This window comes from Natator depressus, chromosome 5 (assembly GCF_965152275.1).
Source record: "Natator depressus isolate rNatDep1 chromosome 5, rNatDep2.hap1, whole genome shotgun sequence".
NCBI lineage: Eukaryota > Metazoa > Chordata > Testudines > Cheloniidae > Natator > Natator depressus.
Genome location: NC_134238.1, coordinates 556,000 through 579,528, shown reverse-complemented (window position 1 = coordinate 579,528; position 23,529 = coordinate 556,000). Strand labels below are relative to the sequence as shown.

Sequence of the window (23,529 nt, the reverse complement as noted above, 5' to 3'; positions counted from 1 at the left end):
AGATTCATAGCAAAGGTGGTGAGCTTTGTAGTTGCAAAGAGTTTTTAGAATTCAGTTCATAAGTCATAGTCCAATGTCCAAATCTCATATTCAGGGCGTACCAGCATAACTGGGACCTCAGTCTTGTGACTCAGACGTCCCCGATGAAGCCTAAGCAGATCTGAGATGGCAGAATCGGGACCCCAAGGATCTTTTATACAATTTCATGTCTTTTTTGACAAGCTGGGATTTCCGGGGGGGGGGGAAGGTAATTAGGATAACTTTGCAGGAGGTCCATCACTGATACTTAGCTATATGAATTAACATAAGGCCATTTGTGTTTTCCTTCACCGTTCACAGTACATTTCAAAGAGAGATGAATACCGAGATATCCCGTGTTTATGCTGTATTATGATATCATTTAAATGAATTGTAGACAGGGACTGTTGACATGTAAATACGCAAACATTAACTCCCCACATGTCTTCTGTGGGTTATTTATTTTGCAGGATGTTTAACCCTTTCTAGCCATGCATCGGTTATGTTTTCCAATGTGCATTACTTGCTTCAGAGGATGTATGCATATGGGGGTGTGTGGCAGGAGTGAGGTGGGAAGGGGAAGAGGGGGGACGGCATGGGGGTGCCACAGTACAGATATCTTAGTTGAAGCCAAGTAGAAACAACTAAGGTGTCTGTACAGTGCAAGGAACCTGGGTATCAAAATGGAGGAACTACTGGTGCAGGAAGTGAAACCAGATATTATAGTGATAAATGGTGGAACAGTAGTCATGACTGGAATACAGGCTATTGAAGAGTATGTGCTGTTCAGAAGTGGAGTAGCATTGTATATAGACTAAGTAGACTAAAGAAATTAGAAGTGCTGGAATGGATAAAACAGAATCCGTTTGGTCAAATTTGCTTTGAGGAAGAAAGGTAACAAAGGCTCCACTGGGATAGTGCTTGGAGTCTGCTACAGATCAGTGTTCCCTCTAATTTTTTACATCCATGTGGGAATGAATTTTGTTATGTGCGCCCATATGGAGGTGAGGTGTTACACATCACCTCCATATTGGTGCACATAACAAAATTCATGTGGTGAGGGTGGGGCCAAGGGGTTGAGTATGTGGGAGGGGGCTTAGGGCTAGGGCAGAGTGGGGGTTGGGTTGTTGGGGGATGATGGTTCTGGGGTGGGGCCGGGGATGAGGGGTTTGGGGTGCAGGCCGCCCCCGGGCGGTGGTGGGGAGAAAGGACTCTCTCCAGCCCCCTCTCGCCATAGCAGCTCGGGGCCAGGGGAGAGGTGCCTCTCCCTGGCTGTGGCAGCTCCGGCGGGGCTGGGCCAAGGGAGGGACTCCTCTCTCCTGGCCACAGCAACTCCTCTCCCCGCCAGGACGGGGCTTAATAGGCAGCTGTGTGGCCCCACATCTTAGAGGGAATTTAGCTGCAGACCCCCGGGATCCGATTTGGATATGGATAGAGATCTTTTATATTTTTAATGAAATAAATACTACTGGGAATTGTGTGATTATAGGAGACTCTAATTTCCCAGAAATAGATTGGACAATAATGGTAAGGCCAAGACATTCCTGGATGTGAGAGCAGACAGATTTCTTCACCAGATAGTCACCAAACCAACAAGAGGTGGAGCTATTTTAGATTCAGTATTGGTAAGTAGCGAGAACTTCACAGAAGAACTGGTTGTAGAGAACAGCCTTGGTTTAAGTGATCATGAATCAATTCACTTTAAACTAAATGAAAGGATAAACAGATAGGTCTGCAACTAGGGTCCTTGATTCCAAAAGGGGAAACCTTAAAAAATTAAGGGAGTTAGGGAAGTGGACGGAACTGAAGAACTCAAGGATCTGAATGTGGAGGAGGCTTGGAATTGCTTTAAGTCAAAGTTGCAGAAGCTCTCTGAAACCTGCATTCTGAGCAAGGGGAAAAAATTTGTAAGGGAAAGTTGCAGACCAAACTAGATGAACAAGCATCTCCAATAAGTTATTTAGAGCAAGCCTACAAGGAATGAAAGAAGGACTAGATCATCAAGGAAAGCTACCTCTTGGAGGTCAGAAACAGTGAGAACTGCCACAAGCCAAGCAGAGTTGGACTTTTGAAAGGAAATTGAAACCCACAGTAAACAAATAAAGAGGAGAAGAGAAGGCGGGACGGGGGGGAAGAGACATAACAGTTTTCAAGTACATAAAGGGTTGTTACAATAAAGAGGGAGAAAAATTGTTAACATCTGAGGATAGGACAAGAAGGAATGGGCTTAAATTGCAGCAAGGGTGGTTTAGGTTGGACATTAGGAAAAACTTCCTAACTGTCAGGGTGGTTAACCACTGGAACAAATTGCCTAGGGAGGTTGTAGAATCTCCATCACTGGAGGTTTTTAAGAACAGGTTACCCCAGGGGTTCTCAAACTGGGGTCGGGACCCCTCGGGTCGCAAGGTTATTACATGGAAGATCACGAGCTATCAGCCTCCACCCCTCAAAGCCCGCTTTGCTTCCAGCATTTATAATGGTGTTAAATATATTTAAGTGTTTTTAATTTATAAGGGGGGTTGCACTCGGAGGCTTGCTATGTGAAAGGGGTCACCAGTATAAAAGTTTGAGAACTACTGGGTTAGACAAACACCTGTCTGGAATGATCTAGTTATTACGTAGTCCTGCCTTAAGTGCAGGGGACTGGACTAGATGACCTTGAGGTCCCTTCCGGTCACACTTCTGTGAAAACAAGGAAAGAAGTGGGACTACTAAACACAGCGCATGGAGTGGAGATTAGAGATAATCTAATGGCCCACACATAAATGAATATTTCATCTGTTTTTATTAAGGGTATTGAGGAGCTTGGGGGCAGTGGCAGGATGGGTAATGGGAACAAGGATATGGAAGTAGAAATGATCACATCCAAGGTGGAAGCCAAACTCAAACAGCTTAGTTGGGTCCAAATCAGAGGGATCGATAATCTCCATTCAAGAATATTAAAGGAACTGGCACATGAAACTGCAAGCCCAATAGCAAGGATTTTGAATGAATCCGTAAACTTGGGGCTCATACCTTATGACTGAAGAATTGTAAATATAGTACTTATATTTCAGAAAGGAGGGGGGAAAACTAATTGAGTAAAGTACAGGCCTGTTAATTTGACCTCAGTTGTATCCAAGGTCTTGGAACAAATTTTGAAAGAGAACTGTTAAGAACATTGACGTGAATAATTGGGATAAAATACAATGTGGGTTTACAAAAGGCAGATTGCCAGATCAGCCTGATTTCCTGTGAGAAGATAACCAATTTTCTAAACAAGGGAAATGCAGTAGATCTAATAATTTCCCATGTTGATTAGTTTAAATTGGAGAAGATAAGAGATAAATTCGAGAATCAAAAGGTGGGTAAGGAGCTGGTTAAAGGGGAGACTACAATGTGTCATGTTGGAGGGAGGTTACTAGTGAAGTTTGTCAAGGATTGGCCTTAGGAAAAATCTTATCTAACATTTTCCTTAATGACCTTGGCACAAAAGTGGGAGTGTGCTAATAGAATTTGCGGATGACACAAAGTTGGGAGGTATTGCCAGTACTGAGGAGAACCGGAATACCATACAAGAAGATTTGGATGACTGAAAAGTGGAGTAATAGAAATGGAATGAAATTAATAGTGTAAAGTGCAAGGTCATGCACATAGGGACTAACACAATTTTTTGGCTATATGCTGGGGACCTATCAGTTGATAGCGACAGAGGAGAAAGATTTGGGTGTATTGATTGATCATAGGATGATTATAAGCTGCCAGTGTGATGTGACTGAAAAAGGCTAATGCATCAGTCAAGGTATTTCCAGTAGAGATAAGGAGGTGTCAGTACCATTATACAAGGCACTGGGGAGACCTCATCTGGAATACTGTGTGCAGTTCTGGTCTCCCATGTTTAAGAAAGTTGAATTCAAACTGGAACAAGTGCAGAGAAGGGGTACTAGGATGATCCAAGGAATGGAGAACCTACCTTACGAGAGGAGACTTAAGGATCTTGGCTTGATTAGCCTAACCAAACGAAGGCTATGAGAGATACAATTGCTCTCTATAATTACATTGGGGGATAAACACTGGGGGAGACACGAGTTAAGTGCCAGTGTTAACACAAGAACAAATTGGTATAAACTGGCCATCAATAAGTTTAGGCATGAAATTAGATAAAGGTTTCTAACCCTCATGGGAGTGCTGTTCTGGGACAGCCTCCCAAGGCAAGTAGTTTGGGCAAAAGACCTAACTTGTTTTAAGACTTATCAAGCTAGGTTTATGGAGGGAACGGTATGATGAGATTGCCTACATGGAATATGGCCCAGCTGCAACTGCTGTTAGCAAATATCTCCAACAGCCAGAGATGGGACACTAGTTGGGGAGGGCTCTGAGTTACTCCAGAGACTTTTTCCCCAGGTGTTTGGCTGGTGGGACTTGCCCACATTCTCAGAGTTTAACAAATCTCCACATTTGGTGTCAGGAAAGAATTTAGCCCCAGATCACATTGTCAGAGTCCCTGGGGGGTTTTCGCCTTCCTCTGCAGCATAGGGCACAGGACACTTGCTGGATTTCACTACATTAAATGGTGGACTCTCCTGAACTTGAAGCCTTTAAATCAAATTTTGAGCACTTCAGTAACTGAACCAGAGGTTCTGGGCCTATGCAGGAGTTGGGTGGGTGAGTTTCTGTGACCTGTAATGTGCAAGAGGTCAAATTACATGATCATGATGATCTCTTTTGGTCTTAAAGTCTCAGTCTGGGGCAGGGTTGTGTGATTTGAGGATGGAGCGTGGGTGGGTGCTGTGGGGTGTGTGTGGAGGGCCAGGGAAGTGTGATTCGGCACTGGTGAGGCCACACATGGAGTAGTGCGTCCAGTTTTGGTCCCCCCACTATAGAAGGGATGTGGACAAATTGGAAAGAGTCCAGCGAAGGGCAACAAAAATTATTAGAGGGCTGGGGCACATGATTTATGAGGGGAGGCTGAGGGAACTGGGATTATTTAGTCTGCAGAAGAGAAGAGGGAGGGGGGATTTGATAGTAGCCTTCAGCTACCTGAAGGGGGGGTTCAAAAGAGGATGGAGCTCGGCTGTTCTCAGTGGAGGCAGATGACAGAACAAGGAGTAATGGTCTCAAGTTGCAGTGGGGGAGGTCTAGGTTGGATATTAGGAAACATTATTTCTCTAGGAGGGTGGTGAAGCACTGGAATGCATTACCTAGGAAGGTGGTGGAATCTCCTCCTTAAAGGTTTTTAAGGTCAGGCTTGACAAAGCCCTGGCTGGGATGATTTAGTTGGGGATCGGCCCTGCTTTGACTAGGGGGTTGGACTAGATGACCTCCTGAGGTCCCTTCCAACCCTAATCTTCTGTGATTCAGGGAGGGGTATGAGGGGGGAAATGCTGCAGAGTGGGTGTGTGTGTGTGTGTGTGTGTGTGTGTATATATATATATATATATATATATATATATATATATATATGGGCAGGGGAGTGATTTGGGAGGGTATATGGGGGAGTGCTGGGGTGTGTGGAGGGGCGGGGAGTGTGATTTGGGAGGGGGTATGAGGGAGTGCTGCGGTGGGGGGAGATGATGCAGGGTGTGTGTGGTTGTGGGAGTGCTATGGGGTGTGGCGAGGGGTTTGGGAGGAATGCAGCAGTGGGGGGAGATGATGCAGGGAGTGTGCTATGGGGTGTGGGAAGGGGTTTGGGAGGAGTGCTGTGGGGTGTGGGGAGGTATGTGTGAGTGCTGCGCTGGGGGGGTGCTATGGGGTGTGGGGAGGAGTATGGGTGAGTCCTGCAGTGGGGGAGATGCTGCAATAGGGTTTGTGTGGTTGTGGGGGTGCCATGGGGTGTGGGAAGGGGTTTGGGAGGAGTGCTGCAGTGGGGGGAGATGCTACAGGATATGTGGGGGCGTGGGGAGGGGTAAGAGTGAGTGCTGTGGTGATGGGAGATCCTGCAGCAGGTTGTGTGGTTGTGGGGGTTCTGTGGAGTGTGGGGAGGGGTATGGGTGAGTGCTGCAGCGGGGGGAGATCCTGCAGCGGGTTGTGTGGTTGTGGGGAGGGGTTTGGGGGAGATGCTACAGGGTATGTGTGGTTGTGGGCAGGGCTGGCTCCAGTGTGTTAGCTGCCCCAAGTGGCCAAAAAAACAAACAAACCTTGCCACTGAATGGGGAGGCGGAGTGATGGTGCGACCAAAGAAGAGTCGCGTCCCCACCGCCAAATTGCCGCCGAGTGTGAAACGCACTGTGATGGAGCGGCTGCTGAATTCCTGCCACCGCCTCCGAGGATGGATTGCTTTCCAGAGCCCGCCGTCCTGCCACCCCTTTATAATGGCCGCCCCAGGCACCTGCTTGGTTCACTGGTGCCTGGAGCTGGCCCTGGTTGTGGGGAGGGGTATGAGAGTGCTGTGGTGGGGGGAGAAGCTGCAGGGTGGGGGTGGTGTGGGGAGGGGTTTTGGAGGAGTGCTGCAGTGGGGGGAGAAGCTGCGGGGTGTGGGGAGGGGTTTGGGAGGAGTGCTGCAGGGTGGGTGTGGGTGTGGGGAAGGGTATGGGGGAGTGCTGTGGTGGGGGAGATGCTGCAGCAGGGTGTGTGGAGGGCTGGCGGAGTTTGTGGTTTGGGAAGGGATGCGTGCGCACACTCCCTGTGTATTTCTCTCCCCCTCCCGGCTGACATTCCTCTGGACTAGGGTTCCTGCCTCGTCAGACCTGCTGCGAGCCAATGCAGAGCCATGCGGAGCCCTGGGCCTCCGAGCAAGGCTGTCCCAGAAACATTGCTGCAGTGCTCAGGAATGCAGCTGGAATGGCTCCATGTGGGAGGGCAGGAGAGGAGAGAGCTGCTCAGAGCCCCACCCCTGGGTGTGTCTCTCAGCTATGGGGGTCCCCTGGAAACCAAAGCGGAAGGGAATCCTCTGACCATGATCATATGGGGGAGTGTGATCTGCTGCTCCAGACCCTAATCCTAACCCTAACCCTCCCCACCTTAGCCCCCTCACCGCCTGGCCCCCCTCACCTTCCTCCTCTCTGCTCGGGCTGTTCCTGACTTTACTGCCCAGTCAGTGCCAGCTGCTGTTTGGCCCAGATTCTACTCCTCCCCTCTGCGGCTTGCTCTGGGCAGGGGCGTTTCGTTGCTGTTGCCCTGGGGCTTGCAGGCCTTGGTCCTGTCTGGCCAGGATTCCGCTCCCAGGAGCGAAATGAACATTTGGGACTTCGAGGGCCTGGCCTGGGGCAGCGACTGGGCCTCGAAGCACGCAGCCCATCCTCCATGGCACAGAGGGTAAGCCAGGGTGTCTTCCGCCCCATATATTATAGCGTGGGTTACTGATACGGGGCTCCTTGCTGTGGGGCTGGGTGTTGCTGTGACAAGCTGGGGGCCAGGGTGCCTGGGATGGGTTTTTAATCTCTTCCTGTTAGGTTTTCTCTGAGCTCCTATCCATGCCATGGCCCTGTTAGGAGAGGAGGGACCTTTCTGTGGGGCAGTGGTTAGACCAGATGCCGCTGCTTGGGGTAGCCAGACTGGTGTAACATCTCCCAGCACGGTTCTGACCAGGGATGTCAGAAGCTCCAGGCCCGGTGCCTGGGAGCTAATCATTGCTGTGGCAACCTTCGTTTTTGCCATTCCCAGCTTCACTGTTAGTGCGACGTTAACAGCAGTATTTTGCATGTAGCTTCATTGGTTTTAGGCAAGACAGGAGAGTGGGTGGGGACAGAGGGAGAGGCACCTTGCTGCAGCCCCAGAGACCTTGGGTCCCGGGCAGCGCTTCTTCAACAGAGGCAATACCTGGCCTGTGGGATTGGGGTGCAAGAGCATCTGACACTGAAACACCAACTGAGGGTTCACACATGCCTGTCAGGGAGGATTAGGAGGAGGCTTGAGCAGGAACACAGAGGGTCACGTCTCGAAGGCCTGCAGGCCATTGGACTCACTCCTGTTCTCTTTGGCTTTCTGGGTGACGTGAGCAAGGGCTACGGAGAGGGTGAAATGCGGAGCTGCAGCTCTGCTCACTGGCAGGGTTTGTATCTAGCAGCAGCCAGAGGCCTTGATCAGGATCAGGCCCAGTCGTTCCAGGTGCTGTGCATCCAGGGAGCTCTGTCTAAACAGAAAGAAAAGGAGTACTTGTGGCACCTTAGAGACTAACCAATTTAGTAAATTTACTAAATTGGTTAGTCTCTAAGGTGCCACAAGTACTCCTTTTCTTTTTGCGAATACAGACTAACACAGCTGCTACTCTGAAACCTGTCTAAACAGAAAGACAATACAAATGGGTGTGACAAACAGGGCAAGGATGAGAGTAAAGGGGGTGGAGTCCTACACGAGCATAGTGAGCACTGGGGACGGTGATGGTTCTTAAAAGGCAGCATGGTCCAGGGGGAAGGGCATTGGCCTGGAAATGAGGAGACTTGGGCTCTCTTTCCAGCTTTCCTACTGTGGGGCCTGGGGCGGAGACCAGCCCCTGGCCGTGCCACTGTTTCCTCTGTCTGGTCTCTTCAGTGGCTTGTGAGCTCTGTGGGGGCAGGGACAGTCTCTTACTGTGAGTCTGTGTCGCGCCCAGCACCATGGGCACGTCTGGATGCTTTCCTAGCATACAGAATACATAGGTTTCAGAGTAACAGCCGTGTTAGTCTGTATTCTCAAAAAGAAAAGGAGTACTTGTGGCACCTGAGAGACTAACCAATTTATTTGAGCATGAGCTTTCGTGAGCTCCGATGAAGTGAGCTGTAGCTCACGAAAGCTCATGCTCAAATAAATTGGTTAGTCTCTCAGGTGCCACAAGTACTCCTTTTCTTCTTGAGAATACATAGTACGGTGGTTAAACTGATTTTAATGGGGTGTTGGCTGGCTGGCTGACTTCTTGTGGAGGTCACAGCAGGAGTGACTCGTGCAGGCGCCTCTGTGGAAGAAAGCAGGGCCAGGGCTTACACCTAGTAACTAACTGGGGAGGGAGGAAAGAGGGGCCCTGTGTTCCATCCGGTCCCAGCAGAGGTGCTGGGCGCTGGCTTTGTGCTGTTTTTGCAGGATTCAGGCTCACTGCAGCACGTTGGACATGGTATAAATTGGAAGTGACATTGCTCTTTTTATTTTCTCTTTCAAGCTCTGAGACTCCTTTTGCTCCAGACTGGGGCAGGTTCTGCCTCTGGCTGCTCCTTGCCAGTCAGCAAAGGGTGCTCGGCAACTTGCATTTTGCTTGTTTCTCAGAGGCAGCCTGTCAAATGACTGTTAGAAGCACCAGTGCTCCTTGGACACGGTGGGGTCCCTTACAAGTCTGAGATTGAGTCTGGGAGGAGACCTGGTTCTCCAGAGGGTGGGGCTCACTGACCAAATGTAGAGCATTCACCTCTGAGACTGACGGACTGGGCAGCGTTACCAAAGCTTACCCATGGACCCTCGGGTGTCTGTTAGGGCAGGTATGACCTGTGGAGATGGGGCTATACTGCGTTTGGGGTTTGATTCCCTGGCTCCATTTGTCAGCAGTGCCCATCCCTGACCTGGTGGCAGGAAGCTCCATAGTGCAGGGCTGTCCTCCTTCCCCCAGGGTCAGGCATGACTTTTCCTCATCACTCTTTGATGAGACATGACTTACAATGGTTTGAGCTGATCTTTGACTATAAGTGTGAGCAGTAATGCGGGGCACGTTCCCCCTGTGCATCGCGGCCCAAAAGGCTCTGGCTGCTCTCCTGGGAACTGGGTTAGCTAGGGATACCTGTGTGAGGAATGGGAGGAGGCCGCTGCTCTCTGCAGGGGTGTCGGAGCGTCACTAGGGTTAGTGCCCTGCCATTTAAGCTAAGCAGGTGAGCGCATGCCAGTATCTAGAAGGGAGACCAGCAGCTCAGATCAGGTGTCGCAAGGAGTGGTGTGGGTGTAGTTGGTACAGCACCAGATAGGCTTCTGCTGGAGGAGCTGGCTGAAGTCCCGGTCCAGATCTCGTGGTCTTGCCCTGGGAATAGGAATCACTACCCCGAACGTCCTGGTCTGATCCCAGCTGGTGTGATTCCAATTTGTCTCCCCAAATCCCCATGGAAGTCTGATTTGGATACAGGGTTCTCCTTTACTTTCTGTCCTGTGTCACTTGCTGTGTGGTTTTGTCTGTGCCCCACCCAGTAGTACTCCAGCAGGTGGGATGAGAGGCAGCAGTATCCATTACTCCCGTGTGCAGAGAGTCCCACTGTTCTCTGGGCTGTGCCCGCCTTGCTGTGGCAGCACGGGCTCAGGTGCGGGCTGTACAAGGCCACCCAGGGCCCTGGGTACGTACTTGGGCAGCTAGCCCACAGTGTGCCTGGCCTGCTGCGGCTTCACTGCTTTAGCTCAGGTCTGTCTACACGTGGTGCAGTCACATCTCCGATTGCAGCGTAGACCTGTCTGGAGTCTGCTCCGCTCAGCATGCATGCACAACAGACCACTCCCCCTGAGCAAGGTGCCGCTTGGGAAGGGGATTTGCGAATAAATAACCCAAACCTGCCTGAGACTGACAGCACTGCTGTCTGGGGGCAAGAGCAGTGTTTGCACCAAAGGGCCTGTACTGCTCTTTGGAGTGTGGCTAAAAAGGCGCTCTCCTTCTGCTGAGGAATAGAGAGATTTGGTTACAGGGGGTTGTGCAGCTCAGGGCAGAGGGAGGGAAGGCTGAGGGTGAGGGATTTACATCGTGGCTGTGGGATTACAGGGGGGCTGTGCAGCTCGGGGCAGAGGGAGGGAAGGCTGGGGGTCGGGCTTACAGCAGGGCTGGGGGATTACAGGAGGCTGTGCAACTCAGTGGGCGGCAGGGCAGGCTGGCTGGGAATTGCAATAGGACTGTGGCTGGGTGGCTCTCCGAGGGAGCAGTGGATGATGTGGTAGGGACTGGAAGTTGTGTGCTGAAGTATGTGGGATGTAGAAATCTATTGTCAGGGAGTTTCTAGAGTTTTTCATGCTCCTGAGTTTCCTGGTTGTGGGCAGAGGGTGGGTGGGTATGTTATGGGCCCCACGTGCCCAGGACACCAGAAATGCAGCATTTCCCCCATGCAGCCCCTGGTTGATTCTGCCCAGTACGGCCAACTCTCCCGGAGCCCAGAACTACACGTAATTTGTGTGCAAGGGAGCTTCTGGAAGCTGTCCTTGACTGTAATAGCTGCACAACCATGGAGCAGAGGTCCCCAAACTGTGGGACGCGCCCCTCTAGGGGTGTGTGGAGGAGTGTGTGGCGGGGCCCAGGCCAGCCCCCATGGGGGGATGGAGAGGGAGTGCCACCCAGCCCCTCCCTTCCCCCAGCTGCATCTCCAGCTCCCAGCCTGGCCCCATCCCCAGCCTCAGTGCAGCTCTGCTCACAGCCCTAGACTCCCTCCAGCTGCAGCCCCAGCTGTGGCCCCCTTACCTCTGTGTCCCTCTTCCCCCCCCACCCCCTGAGCCCGTAGCTGTAGCCCTGGCTCCAGCTCCCGGGGGTGGCAGACAGGGGTAAGGAGGGGTGTGACCCTCAAATGTTTGGGGACCACTTCCATGGAGACTACAAGTCCCAGTGTGCAACGTGTCCTGCATCTGGGACTCCAAGGAAGCGTTGCATGCTGGGGACTGTGTTCTCTTAGGCTGTTCCTGCAGACAAGGCATGAGGATCCTATCGAGCACCGCCTTGCCATTCCTCAGAGGGCTCCACTATCCAAGTCCGCCTCTGGCTAGCTGGGGCCTGGAGCATTTAAAGCTCCCTTGTCATACTCTTGCTGCAGGGAGAAGAAAGATTCTACCCCCTGCCTCCCGATGGCAGCTCTGCTACTCAGCCCCACCGCCTTTTGGCTGGGTTTCCCCTCTGAATAACTCCAGCACTGCTGAGAGCTCCCTGGTAGCCCTGGAACTTGGGGTGGCAGCGTCACTGCCACCACAGTAGCTGAGAAACCAAACCCCCTCAGCTGCTTAGGAAGCTCTGAGATGCAGAGCTGCCTGCCTGTGGCCTCACAGCCCTGACCCGTAGCAAAGTCACACTGGAAAGCTAGAAACAAACTTTCATGAAATCCTAAACTCTACAGAATTGGTTTATCCATCCCCTCCCCCGGTGCCCCGATGAGAGAGGTTTTCTGGCTGCGTCTGTTGCGTCCCACACCAGAGGTGGGGAGAGTGAGCTCTGCATGTGGCAGAGTGCCCCTTGGGGCGAGAGGGGGTGCTGCCGAGCTGTTGTGAGTACAAGGTGCTGTCGGTGTGGCTCGGAGATCTGTTCTCAGTCCTGTTCACTACAGTTGCTGTAGTGCCCAGTGTCCCATTGTGCTAGATGCTGCACGTACACAGGGACATAGTCCCTGCTCGCAGACTTCTCCCGGATGCTGCCCTCGCTGCCTTGGGGACTGAGCGCCCCTTGCTGTGGAGATCAGCTCAGGCTGGATGGGTGCAGCACGCACAGTCATCATACTGGTGTGTCTGAGCGTGGGCACTGGGTCCCCCCATCCCCCCCACGCCTCCCATTTGGTGAAGGAAGCTGAGACCCGAGCTGGGCAGAAGTCAGGAAATGCCACTGTTATGGTTCCCACGATGGCCCTGGCCCTGGCATGCTGCGCCTTTGACACCTGCACTGTCGCAGCACAGTGACCACTTGGCTTTTGTCTCAGTATGTACTCGGCTGGGCAGAGTGGAGTTCCTGCGCAAAGCCTTTGCAGAGCCGTTGATCTGCCCCGTCCCCTCCTTTGTGCCATGAGCTCTTTGGGGCAGGGATCATGGCTGTGTCTGCAGGGGCCAGTGCTCAGGTACTATGATGGGCAGTCATTTAATACCCTAGAATACCTTTCACTGTTGTGTGTTAAACCGTCAGGCGGAACCAGGTGTTCATGTCTGCAGGAGGGAGACCCACCTCCCTGTGAGCAAATGTGCCCTGGGTGGCTGCAGGGTGCTGTTTGTGGGCAGGGTACCATGTTTCACCTCATTCCCACTGTCTGGCCCTCCATAAACCCCCAGTGTGGGAGGTTTGAGCCGCAGCTCCTCTCACCTGCTAATGCAGACGGTTGCTTGCAGGGAGTATGTCGCGCTCAGAAGAGCTGGAACTTACCCAGAATTCAACATCTGCTTGTGGCAGGAAATCAGCAGCTTCATATCTGAGTGGAGGGGGGTAGGGTTTGTTTGCAGGCGGTTGACACTGCTCAGTGCCTGTGCAGGCTGCTCGCAAACCACGGGGGCCTGCAGCTTCCTCCACACTGATTCAGCGAGCTCCTTGCAGCTAGGGCGGGCGAGCCTGACTGCGGCTAAGGAGAGGTGAGCAGGGTGGGATGCAGACTCCTAGGTCTGCGGGTTACTGAGGGTGGCAGGTACACAGGTGTGTCGCGGGAGTGGTGTCAGCATGTCTTACTATCACCAGCTGCGTGCCTTGAAAACCTCCCTGACTCCCACTCTCCAGAGGTGAGGGGTGCTGCTGAGGCCTGGGGGCTCTGCCCTGCGGAGGAGCTGAGCTCCCCCAGCGGCTTGGGAGTAAGAGGGTGCTGTAGTCCTGCCAGCTGCTGCCCTGGGTGGCAGCTCTGTCTTCCCTACCTCTTTCTGGCTGGTTGGGGCCTGGTGAACTTGACACCCTGTGTGGCGGCTGGGAGGGGTCTCTGGGGCTGAGCTCACAATTTGTGCTCAAGCTCCCCACTAAGGAAGTGGGGGTGAAGCAGCCCTGGCAGGGTCTAGAGGCCTCAAGTCTAGGACAGAGCCTGGCTCAGTGACACTCGTTGACACCCCTCTTCCATGATGGGTAGAGGCTTGCACCCAGTGTTGCATCTCCCAGCAGCCTCTAATGATGGTCACCCTGGTGGGGTCTCTGGCAGGAGAGGACAGTTTAGCCACAGGGCTTTTTCACCACCAGCGGGGGAGGCTCTTGAGGGAGTTACCTTTCTGCCCTGATGGCTCCTGCAGGTTGAGTACCTCTGTATGGCCCCATAGCTTCTGGGACAGCCTATGGAATCCCAGAGTACTTCATTCCCGTCTCGTCTGCCCCCCATGAACGATATAGTCACTGGGTCATCTGCTGGAGATGGGGCCTGGCTGGGCTGCCCTTCCTGCCCCAAGCCAGGCCCAGATCGCCCTCCCTTCAGCCCCTCACAAGCTCTCTGACCCGCCTGCTCCCTCCTCGCTCTCACAGCCCTTGTGTGTCCTCCCGCCCCGCCCACCATACCGCTGCCCCTGGCTGCCTGCTCCCTCCTCCTCTCCCCTCCCCCCCGAATACAGTGCCTGGGTCTGATTCCCCACCCTGGCAGGGAGAAACACAGACCCTTCTAATGGAGCGGAGTTAGCTGGGTGAGCTCCATGGCCTGGGCTGAGCCCCAGGAGGGAGTCTGGCTCCGGGCAGCTGCTGCCTCTGGGGAAGTGCCTGGCCTGTGAGGAAGTTAACACGGTCACGATGGACAGGGCAGGGAGGAGGCAGCGTCCATGTCAACACACATAATGTAGCTGAACCCTGTGCGATGTCCTGCGGCAGAGGCAGGAGCACTGGGCGTCTCCCCAGGATTTTGCGGGGGGGGAGGTTGGGGGTAGCTCCCAGGATCTGGATGTGTGTGTTAGGGGAACGGGGTGTGTGTGTGTGGGGGGGGGGGGGGGTTCCTCTGGTGGAGGGGCCGTGAGGAGACCTGAGGTATCTGTGCTTCCTTTTCACACCCAAGATGTTCCCCCTTTTCTAACTCTCATGTTGCCATTAGCAGCTCTCCTCTGGCTCGGAGACTTGGAACCGTGAATTCCTCAACTCCTTGGCAGCACCCAGCAGTGGGGAAAGCCTCTAGCTCTCATGCCAAGCTGCTGGCTGCTCTGAGAGGGGTCAGACCAGTGCCTTAGAGGGGAAGGTCCCTGTATCCCATCCCTTCCCCCCAGGGCTGGATTGGAACAACTGTGGAATAATACAGCATGTGGGGAAGTGTCCCTCTAACCCAGCCATTAGGGGTTCCTCATGCCTTGAGTTAGGAGGAGTTGCAGCTCGTTATTTTGATCCTATTGAATGTAACTGACTGTTCTCGTTCTCTTGGCTCAATGAGCTCTTGTGGCAGAGAGTTCCACAGGTAAACTATGCACTGTATAAAAATAATTTTCCTTGCTCAGTTTTAAATTCCTCTTTGTTTAGTTTTGGTGACTGACCCCTTGTTCCCATGTTAGCAGAGAGGGTAGGTAGGGCGCCCTGTTCACCAGCTCTCTTATCACTCCCTTCCCTCCCATCCCATCTCTGAGCAGACAGGGTTTTCTCTCTCTCCGGGTCCTCCCTTTCTGGGAGATGTGGCTGCATGCTGCACGTGCTCCAGGGAATGGGTGTGAGGCCACAACACCTCTTGTTGGTGACTCCTTAGCACAGGTGGGTGTCATGGGGAGACCTTTGAGAAACCCCTGAGAAGGAAGGCAGGGCCCTGCTGGCTCATGGTTTGAGCTTGGTTTTCCTCTTGTGGTTTCTGTGTCATGGCAGCTTTTATTTATAATTCGTTCCCTCTCACCCTCCCCATCCTATCGGCCTGTACTCCCTGTGCAATCGCTTCCTTCAGGATGACAGTGTCACTACCAAGTAAACACTACAGTCATTCTCCTTCCCCGTACAGAAGTGACAGTCATTGTCCATGGCTCACTTGGTGACCTTGCGGGCAAGTTCCTTCCCTTTCCTTGGACTCTGTGCTTCCGTCTGTACAGTGGAGGTGATGATCCTGACCAGGACAGATGGCCCCCAATAGCTTTGGCAAAGCTGCCCCTTTGTACTCCTGCAGATTCGGGGCTTCTGCTAAAACCATTCAGTCCTTATGGTTGTGAAGGACCTTCTGAGCATGATGAGCTGCAGCCCTGCTGCCCCCACCCCACCAAGGTGTACAGGGGCAGGGCTCTCTGGGCCCTGGCATGAATTGGAGAAGGGCTGGATCCCTTACCCAGGCTGCCAGCTGGGTCCTAGAGAGAATCTGTTTGGGTGTGAGCAGCTCACAGGACCCTCTGCCCCTGGAGGGAAAAAGCAACCCCTTTCCACGGGCTCTTACATGAAGGGCACAACCATTGCCTGTAATTGGGGAGCCATTCCCCCGAGGACAGGAATCAAAGGGTCCCCCCAGGGGGGGAAGGGAAAAGTAGGTGATCCTTTGTTTACTGCACCCTGGCGCTGCAGGGGTCTGTGCACTGTGAAAGAGCTCTTCTCCATGAGCCTGTAGGATTATAGCCTCCTGTAGCTGGTTCCCGGGGGGAGGCAGTGCTGGGAGGCAGGGGGGCAGTCCCTAGAACCATTGTGAGGGCTGGCATTGGTCTGGGTAGCAGTAATGGGAACTGATTTGGCTGTGACTTTCTTTTGGCAGGTGAAACAGGAGCAGGGACCGTCCAGCCGCCACCATGGTTGCCCTATCGCTGAAGATCAGCATTGGCAATGTGGTGAAGACCATGCAGTTTGAGCCCTCCACCATGGTGTACGACGCCTGTCGGATCATCCGGGAGCGTGTGCCTGAGGCACAGATGGGGCAGCGTAAGTGACAGGACCCCCAGAGGCATAGTGGGTAGAGATGGAAAAGTCCCATCTGGTCTTTGTCCCCAGCCAGAGCCATCACTTTGCCAGGGGTACTTATCCCCAGCAGCAGGGCTCCCTTCCCGGCCGGAAGACCAATCCTCAGCCTGACACCTTGCTGCTGCTGCTCCAGCTGAATTTCCCCTTAACTCCACCTGTTCCTCGTTATGCCCCCAGATACCACCCCAAATAATCCAAAGTCTTTCTGGGGCGTGACGCCCCTCAGACTCCTGTCAGTGCTGTGACCTGTAGCCTGAGGTTTAGCGTTTGCAACCCCTGAGTTCTAGTCCTGGCTCCGTGACTGGCTCTGCAGCTTTGGGCAGGTTCAGTCCCCTATTTTCATGTATCCCATGTGGCATGAGTGACATTATTACTGGATTTTACGGCCAAAAACAATGGTGAAGCCAAGGGGCTTACCCCAGCAAGAGAGTGGGACTCTCAGGGGGTTCACACTCTAAAGGGGTCCTCTCTGGGACAATTACAGAACCTCAGAGAGAGCACCAGACCTGTGAATCATGGATTCACACACATCTGTGACAGAGGGTATCCAAATAATTCCCATTGGCCACTGTCAGCTTGAAGTGGCACAGGAAGCCTTCCCCTGCCCCCACATTTCGTCCCTTAATAGTGTTCAAGGGAATCCTGTGGCTGAGAATGAATGGGTTGTAAAAGGAGGCGAAGAGCTTGTACATTTCAGCAGCTGTGGGGTTATTAGTCAATGGGGTGCATTGTGGCACTGCTGCATGGGCAAACTCTGCATTTCCTGGTTTTAGAGAGGTCTGAGGTAGCTCAGCTTAGTATTCTGCAGGGGACGACATACCACCAAGCAACCGTCATTCTGCGTTCAGAGTTTTTTACCATTGAATTTTTAACAGGAAAAGATATGTTGTTGTTAGCAGTTAATAGTCCTGTTTAGACAGTTGTACATATCATGTCCTGCAATTAGCATGCTGAGTCAGCTGCTGATGTCCTCACATATACATACATCAGCTGGGCCCCACCAGCCTTGTTTCAGCCCCCCTCCTCAGCCATTCCTCTGACCCATTCAAAGTGTTCCCGCCTCCCAGCTGCAAGCAGGGAATGCATCTCCCTGAGGTCTTCACTCCCTTGTGTACAAATGTTTCTATTACCGTTACTTCCCCCCTCCCCAGTCCTATAACCCAAATCACATCAGTGCCTAGAGCAAATGGCAACTATGTAAAAGCAAAATTGTGTTGAAGAGCAAGAAGGCTGGGTATGGGAGGACTGGGATCCACTGGCAGAGCTGTTGAGGGCATGGGCATTGTGGTGCGCTGGCGCAGCTAGGGTCACGGGGGTTGGGGTGTGTCACAGATTGGTGCTAGAGCTTGTCAGTGGGCCAGACCCCCCGGGGGTCTCATTCTTTCTCCAGGGTAAGCCACGCAGCTTCACCGCCTTGTGCATTCTCTGAAATGCTCCCAGTTCCATGCACAGGGCCAGTCAGACAACTGTAGAGTCTCAATGCATGGATGAGATGATGGTGTAGGGAGGAGGGGTTTAGGCTTATTAGGAACTGGAGAAACTTTTGGGAAAGGAGGAGCCTATACAGGAAGGATGGGCTCCACCTAAACCAAAGTGGAACCAGATTGCTGCTGGCACTTCACATTAAAAAGGTCACAGAGCAGGTTTTAAACTATGGGCTGGGGAAAGCCGACAGGTGCAGAGGAGCACGTGGTTTGGACAGAGACATCCCTTGGGGAGGAGCTCTTAATGGAGATTCTCTGTGTCTTAGTAAGAATGTGCGCTAAGCAGCTGGCTGCTGTAATGTCCTCTTTGGACATAAATGCTGTTCTGCTTTCCATAATTTACACTGGCATTATCAGCTGCAAGTGCTGACTGCTTCTTCAGACTGAGGTCAAAGGCCTAGAGTTTTTCAAATATTTCTGTGGCAATGTCTTGTGCAGTGTCCTATCAGTGTAAAAATCCAAGAGAAAGTACTGACTCCCTTTAAAAAAAAAAAAAAACAAAAAAACAAAAAAAACCCATATAAAATACTTACAGAAAAAAAAATTCTCGCTCCCGTAGTTGAAGCATCAGTGGCCAAAGAGAGTTATAGATCATTAGCGTTAATATAGTCTAAATGCTTCTGAACTGGATCTGAGGTTAAAATGGTCTCACTCACTACTCTTGCCTTGTTTTTTCTGCAAGTCATGTCTTCAGCCACAGACCAGTCCTAGTAAATAGTTGCATTAACTTTTATGCTTCAGTAAGAATGGTGTTGCATGACAGCATGGAACAGTTTGCAAAGTTCAGCAGCATACCCTTTATTGTCATGAGGAGGTGACACGCTAACTTTGAAGAGAACCTGTGTTACTTGAAGCCGCTGCACTACATGAGTTCTGTTTGTGATTTTCAGAAGAAATGTGCTGATTCAAATCTCCTTGTCCATGATTGCTGACATCTACGTCACGCCTACACAGGCTGCAGCATGCATGGTGCTCTCCTTTCCTACTTTGAGCAATGAGCTCATGTCCTTTTGGCCCGTCAGGATTCAATGGTCTTGTGTTTCAGCTTAGCGACTATACATCAACTCCGAGATCTTGGCCTTATCCACCACAACAGAGAACTGACCATGAATCGGTGTTTGAGGGAACAGTCTATCTGTAGAGCAGTGTAGTCACCCTGATTGTTAATTTTCCACCAAGTATCAGGATTTTATCAAGACTCCGATTTCCCATGGTTCAGCGAGACTGAAGTAGCCAATGTTAGCAAATCTAGAATTCCCCAGTCCTTTGGTTATGTTGCTACTCACTGCCTTTTCTGCAATGAGGAACCTTCATGTGGGGCTCATTGAGGTGATCATAGCATGAGCCAGACAGTCCAGCTGCTCTTGAAAGGCCTCAGTAATATGCATTTAAGGTAAACGGGTTATTCTGGCACACCGCCATGTTCTGTAATGTGCAGCTTCCACCACTGCCCTGCCTAGCTACGGAGACAGTGGTGCCACACAAGTGCTGACTCCAGGCACAGAGGTTCTGCTAAGAAGGGCTTCTCCCTCCATTTTCAGACTAGCCCCAGTGTACTGCTGGAGAGGGACTTTGTTTCCTTGTTGGCTGCATATTGAGGCCACGAGTCAGCTGTAAACTGTGTACATTTCTCCTCGACACATTTGTACAGCATGAACATTGCTGGTGTTTTTGATAAACACAAGGCCATGATACAATGATGATGGAGCCCCGTGTTCTGTCTGGGAGAGTCAGGTGTAGCAGGCTCTGGAGTGTGGGGTGAGGAGTCTTTAAGCACACTGTCTGTCACTATTTTCTTCACAGAGCTTTTTGGTGCACACCAGGGACGGACAGACAGACATGGGTTCCTGCTGGAGTCCGATATTGTTTTTAATAGCAGGCCCTCAGTTTAGGAGATCTTCAGTTCGAACAGCATGTCAGCCTCCCCCTCAGCCACCAAAACCCTTCCATTGGCTTTGATTCACAAAGTTACCTTTTTGATTCTGATTTCTCTCCATCCGTTCTGTTTTCATCCCCTGTGCTTCAGCCTCGCCCTCTCTGGTGCCCCTCCTAGGTGTCTTCCCTTGATCTGAAATGTAACATTCCTCTCAAGCCCTTCCTGCATTTTCCTTCACTGTTGAAACATCTTACCTATAAGTCACTCAGACCATTAACTTGTGAGTCATAAGAACGGCCGCACTGGGTCAGACCAAAGGTCCATCTAGCCCATTATCCTGTCTTCTGACAGTGGCCAAAGCCAGGTGCCCCAGAGGGAATGAACAGAACAGGCAATCATCAAGTGATCCATCCCTTGTCGCCCATTCTGAGCTTCTGGCAAACAGAGGCTAGGGACGCCATTGATGGACCTATTCTCCATGGACTTATCTAGTTCTTTTTTGAACCTGTTAGTGTCTTGGCCTTCACAACATCCTCTAGCAAGGAGTTCCATTGGTCTTTGAATCTTCCCTCTCCCATGCCCCCACATCAGGCTGTGTTTTCCTGTCTGTTTCTAAAATCTGCTCTTTTTGATTCTGTACATCCTGCAAAAACTCTTGTCCCTCATCATCATCTCAGGTTTTAATTACTGTAACCTCGTTTTCACTGGCTTTCCAATCCCTGACAGGCTACTGCACAAGCCAGTGTAGCCCCTGCAGCAGAGTCTAACCTGCCGTTGGCCCTACCAAAGTAGTGGCTGGCTGCTTGGTTTGCAGCCTCCTGTAGCCAATGAGAGGGAAGGGCAGCTGCGTAAAGTGAATGGCAGAACAGCATGGGGCATGGGCCCATCCCTGCTGCCTCACTCTGTACGGAAGCACCGCCCCCGCGGCCATCAAACTTTTTCCACAGTCTCCTCCTCTCTACTCATTTTCACCAGACAAAGCCGCGTCAGGTGCTAACTCCCTGCCAGACAAGGACAATGCTCTACAAAACTAGAACTTTCAGTCTTTAAACTGGACAAATGGCCTCCCTACCTTTGAGTGAAATGACCCTAGATTTGGATCACTAACATTACCCCGCACTCCCTGAGGTACACCACCTTTCAAAGCAATCAGAGGAACTGTTTGGATTTTAGAGCATGTGCAAGACTTTAGCTTTTGAAGTATATAAAATGGCAGGAATGGAAACCCTGTAGTTGTTTTTCTGAATTGGCACATACGTTGTATAAAAATTAGGGCTGTCAAGCAATTAAACAAATTAATCATGTGATTAAACAACAATAGAATACCATTTAATTTAAATATTTTTGGATGTTTACTACATTTTCAAATGTATTAATTTCAATTGCAACACAATACAAAGTGTACAGTGCTCACTTTATATTTTTGTTTACAAATATATGCACTGTAAAAACAAAAATTGTATTTTTCAATTCACCTCATACTAGTACTGTTGTGCAATCTCTTTATCATGAAAGTTGAACTTACAAATGTAGAATTATGTACAAAAAAAACTATTCAAAAATAAAACAATGTAAAACTTTAGAACCTGCAAGTCCACTTAGTCCTACTTTTTGGTCAGCCAATCGCTCAGACAAACAGCGTTAGTTACAATTTGCAGGAGATAATGCTGCCCGCTTCTTACTTACAATGTCACCGGAAAGTGAGAATAGGCGCTTGCATGGCACAGTTGTAGCTGGAGTTGCAAGATATTTACGTGCCTGATGCGCTAAAGATTCATATGTCCCTTCATGCTTCAACCACCATTCCAGGGGACATGCGTCCATGCTCATGATGGGTTCTGCTTCATAATGATGCAAAGCAGTGTGGATTGACACATGTTCATTTTCATCATCTGAGACAGATGCCTCCAGCAGAAGGTTGATTTTTGGTGGTTTGGATTCTGTAGTTTCTGCATCAGCGTGTTGCTCTTTTAAGACTTCTGAAAGCATGCGCCACACCTCGTCCCTCTGAGTTTGGAAGGCACTTCAGATTCTTAAATCTTGGGTCAAGAGCTGTAGCTATCTTTAGAAATCTCACGTCGGTACCTTCTTTTTGCATTTTGTCAAACCTGCTGTGAAAGTGTTCTTAAAATGAACATGTGCTGGGTCATCATCTGAGACGCCTATAGAATCCTAGAATATCAGGATTGGAAGAGACCTCAGGAGGTCATCTAGTCCAACCCCCTGCTCAAAGCAGGACCAATCCCCAACTAAATCATCCCAGCCAGGGCTTTGTCAAGCTGGGCCTTAAAAACCTCTAAAGCATGAGCAGGAGCGTGTGAGAGGGGAGGGCTCCTGCCTTATACTGAGAAAGAGGGGCAATCAGCGGGTTATCTCAAGTGCCTATACACAAATGCACAAAGCCTGGGAAACAAGCAGGGAGAACTGGAAGTCCTGGCAAAGTCAAGGAATTAGGATGTGATTGGAATAACAGAGACTTGGTGGGATAACTCCCATGACTGGAGTACTATCATGGACGGATATAAGCTGTTCAGGGAGGACAGGCAGGGCAGAAAAGGTGGGGGACTTGCACTGTATGTAAGGGAGCAGTATGACTGAGCGCCGGTATGAAACTGCAGAAAAATCTGAGAGTCTCTGGATTAAGTTTAGAAGTGTGAGCAACACGGGTGATGTTGTGGTGGGAGTCTGCTAGAGACCACCGGACCAGGGGGATGAGTTGGACGAGGCTTTCTTCCGGCAACTCGCAGAAGCTACTAGATCGCACGCCCTGGGTCTCATGGGCGACTTCAATCACCCTGATATCTGCTGGGAGAGCAATACAGCGGTGCACAGACAATCCAGGAAGTTTTTGGAAAGTGTAGGGGACAATTTCCTGGTGCAAGTGCTGGAGGAACCAACTAGGGGCAGAGCTCTTCTTGACCTGCTGCTCACAAACTGGGAAGAATTAGTAGGGGAAACAAAAGTGGATGGGGAACCTGGGAGGCAGTGACCATGAGATGGTTGAGTTCAGGATCCTGACACAAGGAAGAAAGGAAAGCAGCAGAATACGGACCCTGGACCTCAGAAAAGCAGACTTTGACTCCCTCAGGGAACTGATGGGCAGGATCCCCTGGGAGAATAACATGAGGGGGAAAGGAGTCCAGGAGAGCTGGCTGTATTTTAAAGAATTCTTATTGACGTTACAGGGGCAAACCATCCCGATGTGTAGAAAGAATAGTAAATATGGCAAGCAGCCAGCTTGGCTTAACAGTGAAATCCTTGCTGATCTTAAACACAAAAAAAGAAGCTTACAAGAAGTGGAAGACTGGACAAATGACCAGGGATGAGTATAAAAATATTGCTCAGGCATGCAGGAGTGAAATCAGGAAGGCCAGATCACACCTGGAGTTGCAGCTAGCAAGAGATGTTACGAGTAACAAGAAGGGTTTCTTCAGGTATGTTAGCAACAAGAAGAAAGTCAAGGAAAGTGTGGGCCCCTTACTGAATGAGGGAGGCAACCTAGTGACAGAGGATGTGGAAAAAGCTAATGTACTCAATGCTTTTTTTGCCTCTGTCTTCACGAACAAGGTCAGCTCCCAGACTACTGCCCTGGGCAGCACAGCATGGGGAGGAGGTGACCAGCCCTCTGTGGAGAAAGAAGTGGTTCGGGACTATTTAGAAAAGCTGGACATGCACAAGTCCATGGGGCCGGATGCGTTGCATCCGAGAGTGCTAAAGGAGTTGGCGGATGTGATTGCGGAGCCATTATCTTTGAAAACTTATGGCGA

At 51.1% G+C, this 23,529-nt stretch overlaps 1 protein-coding gene across 2 annotated transcripts in view; it reads left to right on the top strand.

Annotated features, from left to right (window-relative positions):
• Positions 1–23,529, top strand: part of TLN1 (talin 1) — a 129,356-nt gene that overhangs the window by 25,302 nt on the left and 80,525 nt on the right. For both annotated transcript variants that reach the window (XM_074952187.1, XM_074952186.1), the window contains exon 2: positions 16,200–16,363. In XM_074952187.1, coding sequence (XP_074808288.1) covers positions 16,234–16,363 — 130 coding nt within the window. In that variant the 5' untranslated portion in view covers positions 16,200–16,233. The remainder of the gene's footprint in view (positions 1–16,199; positions 16,364–23,529) is intronic.